At 42.0% G+C, this 14,526-nt stretch overlaps 1 protein-coding gene across 6 annotated transcripts in view; it reads left to right on the top strand.

Moving 5' to 3' along the window:
• The window catches only part of LOC135091611 (tRNA-dihydrouridine(20a/20b) synthase [NAD(P)+]-like), a 202,055-nt gene that overhangs the window by 114,563 nt on the left and 72,966 nt on the right, over positions 1-14,526 (top strand). For all 6 annotated transcript variants that reach the window (XM_063989372.1, XM_063989376.1, XM_063989374.1 and 3 more), the window contains one exon: positions 1,093-1,275. In XM_063989372.1, coding sequence (XP_063845442.1) covers positions 1,093-1,275 — 183 coding nt within the window. The remainder of the gene's footprint in view (positions 1-1,092; positions 1,276-14,526) is intronic.

Below are 14,526 nucleotides of genomic sequence, written 5' to 3'. Positions count from 1 at the left end.
GAGAAACTGGACAAATATGGATGTGGAACAGGACAAAATGAGCCTTGGCTCATGCCCTGTACAATACAACTAGGTAAAATACAGCTAGATAAGTACACACACACACACACACACACACACACACACACACACACACACATCACTCTGTCATCCTTTCATACACTCTACTCTTCCAACTCTTTCTAAAATTTCTGATTGGGGCAGAGCAAACTTGGTATTGTTCAATGCCTCAAAAACTCAATTCCTCCATCTATCAACTCGACACAACCTTCCAGACAACTATCCCCTCTTCTTCAATGACACTCAACTGTCCCCCTCTTCTACACTGAACATCCTCGGTCTGTCCTTTACGTATAATCTGAACTGGAAACTTCACATCTCATCTCTAGCTAAAACAGCTTCTATGAAGTTAGGTGTTCTGAGACGTCTCTGCCAGTTTTTCTCACCCCCCCAGCTGCTAACTCTGTACAAGGGCCTTATCCATCCATGTATGGAGTATGCTTCACATGTCTGGGGGGGTTCCACTCATACTGCTCTTCTAGACAGGGTGGAATCAAAAGCTTTTCGTCTCATCAACTCCTCTCCTCTAACTGACTGTCTTCAGCCTCTCTCTCATCGCCGCAATGTTGCATCTCTAGCTGTCTTCTACCGCTATTTTCATGCCAACTACTCTTCTGATCTTGCTAACTGCATGCCTTCCCTCCTTCCACGGCTTCGCTGCACAAGACTTTCTTCTTTCTCTCACCCCTATTCTGTCCACCTCTCTAATGCAAGAGTTAACCAGTATTCTCAATCATTCATCCCTTTCTCTGGTAAACTCTGGAACTCCCTGCCTGCTTCTGTATTTCCACTTTCCTATGACTTGAATTCCTTCAAGAGGGAGGTTTCAAGACACTTACTCATCAATTTTTGACCACTGCTTTGACCCTTTTATGGGACTGGCATTTCAGTGGGCATTTTTTTTTATTAGATTTTTGTTGCCCTTGGCCAGTGCCCTTCCTACATAAAAAAAAAAAAAAAACACACACACACACACACACACCCATCACTGTCACTATCCTGACATGCTCCCACATTCCTCCATTGCTTCAGGTACTGTGATGGAGTGGACCTTAACTGTGGGTGTCCTCAGCGCTGGGCCATGGCTGAGGGCTACGGGGCCTGTCTTATACACAAGCCACATCTGGTCTCGGACATGGTGAGGCAAACCAGAGGTACTGTGTCCCAGCCGGAGTTCACTGTCTCTGTCAAAATTAGGATACATGATGATTTAAGGTGAGATAGGACCATATTCTGAAATGCTTTTGTGTTGCACCTTTACTACTTTCAGAAGGCTTTAGTTGAATTTAAATGGGTTTTTAATAGTGGTTTTTTATGGTTTTAGTGACAAATTAATAAAATTTGAATTATTAACAGGAGAATTACTCTTGAGAATCCAGCTGATGATTGGTGTGGCCTTTGAAAATAGTCATGGTGAGAGAGCAGAGCATTGCTGAATACAGTCCAAAGTGTGTGTGTTTTGTATGAATGGATGTTCTGTTGTATAAAGGCATTTAATTTTTTTTTTTTTCTGTTTGTATTTATTTACCTAGTTGTGCTTTATAGGAAAAGAGCTCTGCTCATGCTGTCCCATCCCCATATCTTTTAATCTCCAACTTAGCTTTGAATCTATTTATATTTTTTACATTTACTGTCTCCTTATCCATATTATTCCATACATCTATACTTCTATATGGGAAACTATAATTTGTTACAGCTCTTCTTCAAGCTCTCTTCTTCAGCCTCTCTCCATGTCCTCTAGTATCTTGTGTATCCATCAAGTTACTCTGGTCCATCTCTACTTTCTCATATGCTTTATATATTGCATTCAAGTCTCCCCTTTCCTTCTTTTCAATATAGGTAGGTGTAACCTTGCCAGTCTCTTCATATGATAAGTTCCAGATACTTGGTATAATCTTTGTTCCTGCTCTCTGAAGCTTTTCTTAGTTCCTTGTATTCTTTTTCTTGTAGGGCACCTTTCTAGCTTCACTATGGCCATCTTATTGACACTATTCTTTTTATGCTCTTCATTTAAACAGGTGAATGCTGTTCTTGTGTTCCTCATTAAATTATACATATATCTTCCTTGTAATTGTTTATATTATTCTCAGGTGACAAGTTGTTTGTAAATGTAGATCTTTTCTACTCATCTTGTCATTTCCCATTTTATAGCTACTTATCCATTTCCTTTTGATCTTAAGAAATTCTAACACTTTGCATTTCTCTGAGTTTAACTCCATTTTCTGTGAGAACATAAGAACATAAGAAAATAAGGGAAGCTGCAAGAAGCCATCAGGCCTACACATGGCAGTCCCTGTATGAAACATACCTGTCTATTTCCACTTAACATCCCCATTCACAAATTTTGCTAATCATCTGTTAAAACTCCCTAATGACTCAGCATGAATAACCTGATTACTGAGTCTGTTTCACTCATCTACCACTCCATTTGAGAACCAATTCCTTCCTGCCTCTTTTTAATCAAAATTTTTCAATCTTGTCCCTGTTATTTATTGTTCTATCCTAATTACTGATCCTGAGAATTTTGCTTATGTCCCCTTTGTTTTTTTTTTTTTTTTTTTTTATGTAGGAGGGACACTGGCCAAGGGCAACAAAAATCTAATAAAAAAATACCCACTGAAATGCCAGTCCCATAAAAGGGTCAAAGCAGTGGTAAAAAATTGGTGGATAAGTGTCTTGAAACCTCCCTCTTGAAGGAATTCAATTCATAGGAAGGTGGAAATACAGAAGCAGGCAGGGAGTTCCAGAGTTTACCAGAGAAAGGGATGAGTGATTGAGAATACTGGTTAACTCTTGCATTAGAGAGGTGGACAGAATAGGGGTGAGAGAAAGAAGAAAGTCTTGTGCAGTGAGGCCGCGGAAGGAGGGGAGGCATGCAGTTAGCAAGATCAGAAGAGCAGTTAGCATGAAAATAGCAGTAGAAGACAGCTAGATATGCAACATTGCGGCGGTGAGAGAGAGGCTGAAGACAGTCAGTTAGAGGAGAGGAGTCGATGAGACGAAAAGCTTTTGATGCCACTCTGTCTAGAAGAACAGTATGAGTGTAACCCCCCAGACATGTGAAGCATACTCCATACATGGACGGATAAGGCCCTTGTACAGAGTTAGCAGCTGGGCGGGTGAGAAAAACTGGCGGAGACGTCTCAGAACACCTAACTTCATAGAAGCTGTTTTAGCTAGAGATGAGATGTGAAGTTTCCAGTTCAGATTATAAGTAAAGGACACACCGAGGATGTTCAGTGTAGAAGAGGGGGACAGTTGAGTGTCATTGAAGAAGAGGGGATAGTTGTCTGGAAGGTTGTGTCAAGTTGATAGATGGAGGAATTGAGTTTTTGAGGCATTGAACAATATCAAGTTTGCTCTGTCCCAATCAGAAATTTTAGAAAGATCAGAAGTCAGGCGTTCTGTGGCTTCCCTACGTGATATGTTTACCTCCTGAAGGGTTGGACGTCTATGAAAAGACGTGGAAAAGTGCAGGGTGGTATCATCAGCGTAGGAGTGGATAGGACAAGAAGTTTGGTTTAGAAGATCATTAATGAATAATAAGAAGAGAGTGGGTGACAGGACAGAACCCTGAGGAACACCTCTGTTAATAGATTTAGGAGAAGAACAGTGACCGTCTACGACAGCAGCAATAGAACGGTCAGAAAGGAAACTTGAGATGAAGTTACAGAGAGAAGGATAGAAACCGTAGGAGGGTAGTTTGGAAATCGAAGCTTTGTGCCAGACTCTATCAAAAGCTTTTGATATGTCCAAGGCAACAGCAAAAGTTTTACCAAAATCTCTAAAAGAGGATGACCAAGACTCAGTAAGGAAACCCAGAAGATCACCAGTAGAGCGGCCTTGACGGAACCCATACCGGCGATCAGATAGCAGGTTGTGAAGTGATAGATGTTTAAGAATCTTCCTGTTGAGGATAGACTCAAAAACTTTAGGTAGGCAGGAAATTAAAGCAATAGGACGGTAGTTTGAGGGATTAGAACAGTCACCCTTTTTAGGAACAGGTTGAATGTAGGCAAACTTCCAGCAAGAAGGAAAGGTAGATGTTGACAGACAGAGCTGAAAGAGTTTGACTAGGCAAGGTGCAAGCACGGAGGCACAGTTTCGGAGAACAATAGGAGTGACCCCATCAGGTCCATAAGCCTTCCGAGGGTTTAGGCCAGTGAGGGCATGGAAAACATCATTGCAAAGAATTTTAATAGGTGGCATGAAGTAGTCAGAGGGTGGAGGAGAGGGAGGAACAAGCCCAGAATCGTCCAAGGTAGTGTTTTTAGCAAAGGTTTCAGCAAAGAGTTCAGGTTTAGAAATAGATGTGATAGCAGTGCTGCCATCTGGTTGAAGTAGAGGAGGGAAAGAAGAAGAAGCAGACTTATTGGAGATATTTTTGGCTAGATGCCAGAAATCATGAGGGGAGTTAGATCTTGAAAGGTTTTGACATTTTCTGTTAATGAAGGAGTTTTTGGCTAGTTGGAGAACAGACTTGGCATGGTTCCGGGCAGAAATATAAAGTGCATGAGATTCTGGTGATGGAAGGCTTAAGTACCTTTTGTGGGCCACCTCTCTATCATGTATAGCACGAGAACAAGCTGTGTTAAACCTAGGTTTAGAAGGTTTAGGACGTGAAAAAGAGTGAGGAATGTATGCCTCCATGCCAGACACTATCACCTCAGTTATGCGCTCAGCACACAAAGACAGGTCTCTGACACGGAAGCAGTAGTCATTCCAAGGAAAATCAGCAAAGTACCTCCTCAGGTCCCCCCAACTAGCAGAGGCAAAACGCCAGAGGCACCTTCGCTTAGGGGGATCCTGAGGAGGGATTGGAGTGATAGGACAAGATAAAGATATGAGATTGTGATCGGAGGAGCCCAATGGAGAAGAAAGGGTGGCAGCATAAGCAGAAGGATTAGAGGTCAGGAAAAGGTCAAGAATGTTGGGCGTATCTCCAAGACGGTCAGGAATACGAGTAGGGTGTTGCACCAATTGCTCTAGGTCATGGAGGATAGCAGAGTTGTAGGCTAGTTCACCAGGATGGTCAGTGAAGGGAGAGGAAAGCCAAAGCTGGTGGTGAGCATTGAAGTTTCCAAGAATGGAGATCTCTGCAAAAGGGAAGAGGGTCAGAATGTGCTCCACTTTGGAAGTTAAGTAGTCAAAGAATTTCTTATAGTCAGAGGAGTTAGGAGAGAGGTATACAGCACAGATAAATTTAGTATGAGAATGACTCTGTAGTTGTAGCCAGATGGTGGAAAACTCGGAAGATTCAAGAGCGTGGGCACGAGATCAGGTTAAGTCATTGCGCACATAAACGCAGCATCCAGCTTTGGATCGAAAATGAGGATAGAGAAAGTAGGAGGGAACAGAAAAGGGGCAACTGTCAGTTGCCTCAGACACCTGAGTTTCAGTGAGAAAAAGAAGATGAGGTTTAGAAGAGGAAAGGCGGTGTTCTACAGATTGAAAGTTAGATCTTAGACCGCGAATGTTGCAGAAGTTAATGAAGAAAAAGTTGAGGGGGGTGTCAAGACACTTAGGGTCATCGACAGAAAGGCAGTCCGATCTGGGGACATTTATGGTCCCCTCCCCAGATGGGGACTCTGAGGCTGGTGTAGGAGTCGCCATGATGATTTAAAAATTTTTGAGTGAAGGGTGTGTGTGTTATTAGGTGCTTGTAGTTTTGTGTGGAGGAAGAGAGTTGTCTTTAGAGGGCAGGCTGTGACTGCCCCCTTGTGTTGTGAGACACAAAGGGAAACGTTCAGTGAGGTCGCAGTTGGGTTTAATGATAAGTTCACAGCACCCCCTGAACAGTGCTTTAGACCTCACTGGGAGTAATTATCATTTTGGCAGGTGTCTACTGCCTCCTCCTCTGAACTCTCCTCCTCTGTTATAACTCCTTTACTACTTAAAAACTTTTATTAGGTTTCTTCTTAACCTACATGTGTCTAGGGAATGTAAATTTAATAGCTTCAGTCTCATTTCATAAGGAATACCCCTCATCTCCTTCTCCCTGTATCATTTTAGTCATTCTTCTTTGTACTGATTCCAATAGACCAGGGATTCTCAATTTTTTGCAAGCTGGGCCTCCCAAAGCTGGTTCAGTGAAGATGGGGCCTGCTCCTCCTTCCTGTGCCACCCACTCAACCCCCTCCCCAACTTTGCCACCCTAGATAGATAGATAGATAAATAGAATCAAATAGATAGATAAATAGATAGCCCTTGCTGCATCTCCTTTTAACTAATAGCAGTGAGTTCATGATTTTCCATGATTTTTTTTCCCTCCTTTCCTGTGCTCACCCCCCCTTTCCCCCATCCCCTCGGGAGAGTGTCTGCTACCCTCCAGGGGGGCATGCCCCCTGGTTGAGAACCACAGCTATAGTCTTATATCCTTCCTATAGTATGGGGACTAGAACTGCACCACATTATTTAGATGAGGTCTGACCAGCGCCAAATATAACTTTATCATTACATCAGGACTTCTACTTTTAAATCCTAAAAATTAATCCTAACACCTGTTTGCCTTATTTCTGCCCTTTATGTATTGTTTTCTTAGATGGAGATCAAAGCTAACTATAACTCGTAGATCTATTTTGTTCCCAGAACTTATTAGAGTTTCTTTGTTTATTGTGTACCTATGGTGTGGGTTTCTTCTACCTATGTTAAATACTTTGCATTTGTTAATATTAAACTGCATTTGCCATCTGTCTGTCCATTTCTTTATCCTATCCAAGTCTGCTCGCAAGGCGATGGCTTCTGAATCTGATCTAATTAACCTACCTTCATCTTTAGGTTCATTCAAGTATCTTACATAAACCCCTTTATTTTTTTACCTTTATTCACATCTTAGCATCACCCTCAAGTAAATTTATGTAGCTGTCTGTTCCCTTTACCATATTAGTTATATACACCAAGAACATAACTGGTGGCAGGCCGTGTGGAATACTGCTCTTAACCTTGCTTCATGGTGACTCCTCATCCTCAGTCATTGTTCTTATCTGTCTTTCAGATAATCTTCCATCCTCTATAGTGATTCACTTCTCACAGCAGTCTTGCATAGGATACCTTGTCAAATACCTTCTTTAAATCTAAATATACACAGTCTGTCCACAATCCCTCTCATCTGTAGTGTCAATTATTTTCAAGTAGAAACTCATTGTACATGATCTACCATTTCTGATATCAAACTGACATGTAGTGAAAGAATTTGTCTCCTCCAAAACTGCATCCATGTGTTTTTCACTTTTCTTTTTATTTCTACAATGACACTAATTAGTGATATTGGTCTATTGATTGAAAGGTTCCTCCATGTTCCCTCCTTTTTGTAGTTTGAGGACATTACTTTCCTTCAAAGAAATTTCAGTGATATATCTTTCCTGGAAGTTGATTTCTGCATCCCTCATTATCCAATTTGACACCTCATCCAGCCCAGGAGCTTTCCTTGCATCTAGATATTCCATTATTTACTTTACTTCCTCTATACTTGTATTTCCTCCTTCCAATATCATTCCTCTCCTTCCACTCCTATCTCCTTTGATGTAGCTTTCTTCCATCATGACTATTTGAAAACATTCGTTCGTTATTTCATTGCGAGTGACAGGCTTAGCATGTAGCACTGCCCACTATACTTTCAGTCTTTATACTGTGCCAGCTGACTCAGTTACATATTAGAGAATCTCCAAAATCACCAACAGCTGCCACCAGAATAGGTGCTGCAAGTAAATCCCAACTCACCTACTCGAAGAACTCAAACCATGATTAATGAAAAAGATGCTTGTAAACAAAAACCAGTAAACAGAAAAACTCAGATGAAGTTCTACTATAAATGGGGGTGCAAGAAAATAAAGGATAATAATTTCTGTGATTTAGTTTACAAACAGTACAAAAAAAAAATATAGATAAATAATTTAAGGTTTGGTAGAAAGCTCCAAGTACCCCAGGCCAAGAAGGGATGACACTATCTAACGACTCTGGATGGTGATGGTTGTGATAGGAGCCAAAAGGAAGGCAAGGGGATGAAGAGATGGTGTAGCAGTTGCCAGGTTTACTGTTGCCTGGCTGACAGCCACTCTTTGTCTGCTGCCAGGCCGTTTACCAGCCACCACTACAGATTCGAATGAACGATACTATAATCGAGCTGGTACAAAGAATGCTTCATATTAACAAAACTTAGTAAGTCATTACATATGCAACACATTCCTCCTTCCTTAAGCCAAGTACAGTAAAATCCGGCACATTTTTCCCCGAGCCTTAAAATCAACAAAAAATCAATGTGTACTCATAAAATCGATTAAAATTACCGCGCGAGGCATACTTTGTCCCCTCGCCACCAGAGCGCACTGCTTCGCGCCACCCATGGCCCACTGCACTGTGTTTACTCAGTGACTCAGTCCCGCGTGTGCACTGTTTATCGCCTGACGCCTTCATCATGCCTAAAGTTGTAGAAAAGAGGAAGCGTGTTGTGCTTACACTTAAGCAGCTGATCAGATCAGCTGATCTTTGTTATGATAAGATGCGTGAGTGTAGGGTGGTGATTGTGGACATAATTTCACTTCTATTCAAGTATCCGGCAATATTCAAGTATGCAGCATGTCGGCGGTCCTGTTGATGCCGGATAAGAGGGATTTTACTGTAGTAGCATTAATAAATAGCTATTTACAAATTCAGTAATTGCAAAATAAATTTACCTATATATATATATATATATATATATATATATATATATATATATATATATATATATATATATATATATATATATATATATATATATATATATATATATTTTTTTTTTTTCTTTTCTTTTTCAACAAAGTGACAAAATGATAACTAATTCATGGTTAATATCTAAGACGATCATGGGGCATGCCTGTTATGACCAGAACACATTAGTACTGGAGTTCTGTCGAGATTCACAGCAGCAGCTCAGGTCTCAGGTACAGACACACTCGACGCTGGCGACCTCACTGCTTCAAGTAACCTAAACATCAGGAGCCGAAACACTTGGTACTGGCGAGAGTGGAGGTATTTCTGTTGAAATAGTTTGTGGAGAGTCATTGTGCAGGGGTCCAATTTGTGTTACTCTGAAGCAAGGTTCAATAACATCTGTAGGCCTAGACACATCTGTGAGGCAGCTCCTTATGTGGTCAACATGTCTCCTTACCACACAAGCTCAATTCTGTAAGATAGAGTACCCATTAGAGCCTGGATAGTTCCTGGTACCCATTCTAACTTAGGGTCATTGATATGAATGTACACCTTATTTCTCTCCATGAAGCACCGCGTCCTGGCATGTATGCCGTGAGACTCACGCTTGCTTCCTCTCCACTTGAATGTTAAGGTTACCCTGGATCATAGAGAGAGGAGTCCATACCTTGTAGTTCATGAGTAGTTGTGAAGGGGTTTGCTGGGTAGTGCTTTGTGGGGTGTTCCTATATTTAAACAGGAATCAGTTGATGTGAACATTCCAACGTATACCCCTTCATCTTTTCCATAGATAATTTGAAGGTTTGGACGGGTCATTCCGCCATGCTGTTTGTAGAGGGATGTCTTGGTGCTGTCTTGATGAGCTTGATGCTGTTTTTCTGGCAATACTTGCTAAATTCTTCACTTGTAAAAGCTGTTCCATTATCACTAACAAGTGTAACAGGTAGGCCATGTGTAGCAAATATGGAGTTCAAAGCATCTATTATAGCATTAGTAGAAGTGCTTGACTCTAACTTAACTTCCAGCCACTTTGAATGAGAGTTAATTACAATGAGGAAAAGCTTACCCATAAATGGCCCGGCATGGTCAACATGTATTCTTAACCACAGGACTGAAGGCCACTCCCAGGGATGTAGTTCCGCAAGCTCGGGAACTTTCTGCTACTTATCACATTCCATGCAAGTCTTCACAGTACCTTCCATATCCTCATCTATCCCTGGCCACCACACATAGCTACGACTCATTGCTTTCATCCTTGTTTTACCAACATGGGGGTCATGAAGGAGTCCCAGCACAGCACCTCGGCATCCCTCTGGAATAATCATACGCGACCCCCACAGGAGACAGTCATTCTTAAGAGTTATTTCATAACTCCTAATGTAATAGGCAGTCTTAGTAAGGCTGTAATTCCTGCAGCCTTAGTAAGGCTGTGGGAAGAAAATGCCACAGGTCATTCGGTTCCGTCCGTGAATTTATGCAAGAGCACAACCCCCAGGCCTCAGGGACTGGCATCACACTCAAGCAATAGGGGAAGCTCAGGGTTGTAGTGAACCAGCACTTGTGAAGTGCTGATCAAGCCAACGGCTTGCTGGAAAGCTACATGCTCAGCTTCTCCCCATCTCCATGCAACATCCTTCTTAGTCAGCTGGTACAGTGGAGAGAGAGAATGTTAGATAAGTTAGGCAGGAATTTTGCATAATAATTAATGAGACCAAGAAATTACCTTAGTTCTGTCTTTTTTGGTGGGTCAGGAGCCTCCTTCACAGCCCGAACCTTTTCGTTCATGGGATGAAGTCATTCAGCATCAATGCTGAAGGACTTCATCCTGGTCTTTTGGAACTTCTCAGGACTTTCATACACAGGCATGGTTGTGATTAGTAGCGTCAACCATATATCCCATCCTCATTGCCAGTGTTGTGACGGGAGCCAAGAGGAAGGCAAGGGGATGAAGAGACAGTGTAGCAGTTACCAGGTTTACTGTTGCCTGGCCGACAGCCGCTCTTTGTCTGCTGCCGGGCTGTTCACCAGCCACCATTACATATTCGAACAAATGATACTATAATTGAGCAGGTACAAAGAATGCTTCATACTAACAAAACTTAATGAGTCATTACATATACAACAGTGACCAGGAGAAGGAATTGCACCTAGCTACACCTTATTGGAGGCATGGGAATTCCGGTAGTGCTTAGCTGTGGAGGAATTGGCATGAGTTCATAATGCTGGTTCTGCTGGCCCTCAGGATGATGGCGGGATGCCTCAGTAGAGAAGGGTCAAGTGGCAGCAATCTGGTGTTCACCAGCATAGCTCTGGGCAGTGGGCAAAGGAGAAAGCTGGTGACTGGAGATCTGCTGACATTTTTGGCCACTATGAATGCCACTTGATGAGCTTGGGTAGTAGAAGGCTCATCACTTTCCTTGTCCTCCAGAATGGTGTCACAGTGAGTCACTTTGTTTACATACTTCATGTCCACTCAGTGTGTCTGCTGGAGGATTGGGGAGTACTGGGGCGACCACATGGATTTTACAGAAGGTAGGAGTGAGGAGCTCTACTCTATCTTCAAGCTGGAGCCAGAAAGGACAAGAGACTAACACAAGATCCTTGTATCACATTGCTTCCTCCTCCATTTGGTTTGGCTTCCATTGTGATTGGTTGTCTCTTCCACTTGCACTACTTTACGTTGTTGAGTTTGCCTTTGCTTCTCCTTTTTACTAATCTACCTATCATAAATGCTTCTCAACCTGATTCTGGGAATAATATTACAGATAACCCTTACATGTGAATGTAAAGTATATGTGAATTCAAAAGGAGGAGAGTGAAGTGGAAGTGGGGTGATTTTTGGAGGAATCATTAAATTGTGCCCCTGATCCCAAAACTGCGATAGAGTCTTTTCTGTTTTTGAGTTTTCTATTTACAGATTTATAAAAAAGATTTGGCTCTTTACAGTTGTCTACTACATATATTATTTTCATAGTTAACTCTTGCATCCCTGTGAATATTGATGTTATTATTTCTTGTGTATTTCTTCCAAAAAATTAGTACTCTCCCAATTCTTATAAACAACATCTCTTTCTCATCAAGTTAAGTTGCATTCCTTTTTGAATAATTTTTCTTTGTTTCTTTTATTACTAATTTTGTTTTTTTATTTGTACAGATAATTTTTCCATTGGACTTTTTCCAGTCAGTTTCAGAGAAATATTTTGTTAATTTCCAAAATCTATTTTTCCATAAATCACATGTTGCACAGATATGTATTTCATCCTTTGTAACATTCCTTACTTTTTTTGTGTGTGTAAGATTGCACTGGCCAGGGACAACAAAAAATAGAAAGACCCACTTGAATGCCAGTCCCCAAAGTAAAGTCAGAAACAGTAATCAAATGTTTTTATTTATTTATTTATTTTATCTATTTATTTATTTTTTTTTTTTTATATGTAAGGTCACCGGCTTTTGTTTTTTGCAACAGAGTTATATGCCATTATTCTTGCCCTAGAAATAATTTTTACCTTACCAGTTACTATTTCTAGTGACTCCCATACTGCATTGACTCCCCTGGAGCATTTCACTTCCTCTCTCCCTCCCTTAATTTTATCTGTTTCAGAGTGGATTCACCTGTTTCAGTGCAGAGGATATCATATAACATTTTGTTGGGTACCTGCACATGTTGGAGTTCATGGGAATGAGAAGGCTGATAGGCTGGCTAAAGAGGCAGCGACTCAAGTTGCTCCTTCCACCGCCATTCCCTTTCATGGCTTATACTCCAGTATAACGGTGGTAGTTCTTGCCAGTTGGCAGGGCAAGTGGGAAGATGTGATTGCCACCAGTAGGATGGGTGAGATAACTTATGTAGCTTTCTATCCCTGAACGTATGTCCATGTGCAGGGGCGCCAGTCAGAGACTGCAGTGGCCCAAGTCCAGATGAATCGCACTTGCCTCATTTCCTATAACACTAGTCATTGACACTGGTATATAATTTAGTGGGTTTTCCTTATTTCCTCCTTTAAATATAGGTGTAATATTTGCTCTCTTGCAATCTTTTGGTACTCTTCCCTGCAACAATGATGTCACCACCATACTGTGAATTTTATCAGCCAGTGTCGCTCCTACATAAAAAAAAAAAAAGTTGTTCTCTGCATTCTTTCAATTTCTACTGTGTGTGTGTATTTACCCAGTTCTATTTACCCAGTTATGGTTTATGGGAGGGGAGTAATCTCATAGTAGCCTGTCTCTATATCTATCCAGTTTGGTCTTAAAAGCATGGACAGTTATGGCATTTACAACATCTTCATTGAATTAATTCCATTTGTTCACACTTGTGAGGAAAACTATACATTTTGATGTCTCTTCTACAGTTAACTTTCTTGAACTTACTGTGTCCCCTTGTACTCTGTGTGTTTTAAGTTATAAAACATTCTTTGTCCACATTTTCCGTACCATTTATAATTCTGTAATGAGTGCAGAACTAGGGCACAGTTAACCTACCTTAATTAGGCTCACCAAGCACTCACCACAAGAACCCACTGATTAATTTAAACCTCCTGCTTAGGTTCACAGAAACCCGGGCCACAATTTAAGAATTTAATGGTTGAGTACATAATAAAGAAAACACAAATGAGTACATAATAAAGAAAACACAAATAAAATATGAGTGCTTAACACTCTTAGAGGCCACACTGCTGGCACTCCAAAATACCTGATCCCATGAGAAAATGGGTAAATCCACATACAAATAAACAGGAGAAATAAACACTTCACGCACCAACACAAGAAATGTTATATGCCACTGACACTGTCCCACCCTAACCAGTACCCCCAGGACCCTCACACCCTATAGGCCCAACTGCACACCGACCCAACGCGCTGAAGGTACACCACTACCACTACCCTGAAGTACTTCAGCTCTTCCTCCATGCACGGCGGTACTAACACCATAGCAGCCAGGGACAGCAAGTTCCTCACTGCAGCCTCCTTAGTTCACAGTATCTGCTACGGTGCCACCTCACTGACGTCCCACAGCACACTGCCAAGACCAAACTCCTGCAAATCAAATGGCAAATCCACCACTACTCTGCACCCTGTCTCTCTCTCGCTCACCTCTCCCGCCAAAATCCCCACAACAACAAACCTTCAGGGCCTTAAGACTCATTTTGGCGGGCCTCGCTGACTAGTCTGTGAGCCTTTCGCAGGCGCGCCCACTTCAACTTCTTACACTCACCCCCCCTGAACTTTGTGCATGCCCTCATGCACAATCCCCATAGCCAACACAAGACGAACCCGTTGCACCCCTTTCAGCAATCCTATTAGACCTCCTGAGTTGAGGGGCCTAAACCCCTTTAACCTGCTCTGAGCCTTCACCACTCTGTTCATCTGGCTCTTCACCAGGCCCTAGGGCATCCTCTCCCTCCTGCTCAACCACTGAGTCCACTTGTTCCTCTGAGTCCAGTTCTGGAAACCCAAAGCGCTTTAACACTTCTGTCATATCTGGCATTTCTACTTCTTCCTCCTCTGGTGGCCCTTCATTACTTGTCCCTGCTGGCACTTCATTACTTGTCCCTGCATGGCCCTCACTGCCATTCCAAGGACGCAAGTTACTGTGATGTAACACCTTACTACAGCCGGACTCACCTTCTGGTCTGACCCTATACACCCCACTCACCCCATCCAACACCTCCTCAACTTCCCACACCTCAGCTGCAAACTTAGGCTGAATCTTCCTCCTAACTAGTACTGCATTGTCCCTTAGCAACACTCTTTGTCCCACCCTCAATGGCTCTG

The sequence above is a fragment of the Scylla paramamosain genome, chromosome 38, assembly GCF_035594125.1.
Source record: "Scylla paramamosain isolate STU-SP2022 chromosome 38, ASM3559412v1, whole genome shotgun sequence".
In the NCBI taxonomy this organism is placed as follows: Eukaryota; Metazoa; Arthropoda; class Malacostraca; order Decapoda; family Portunidae; genus Scylla; species Scylla paramamosain.
The sequence above is the reverse complement of the archived record's forward strand: the minus strand, read 5'-3'. Positions and strand labels throughout refer to the sequence as shown.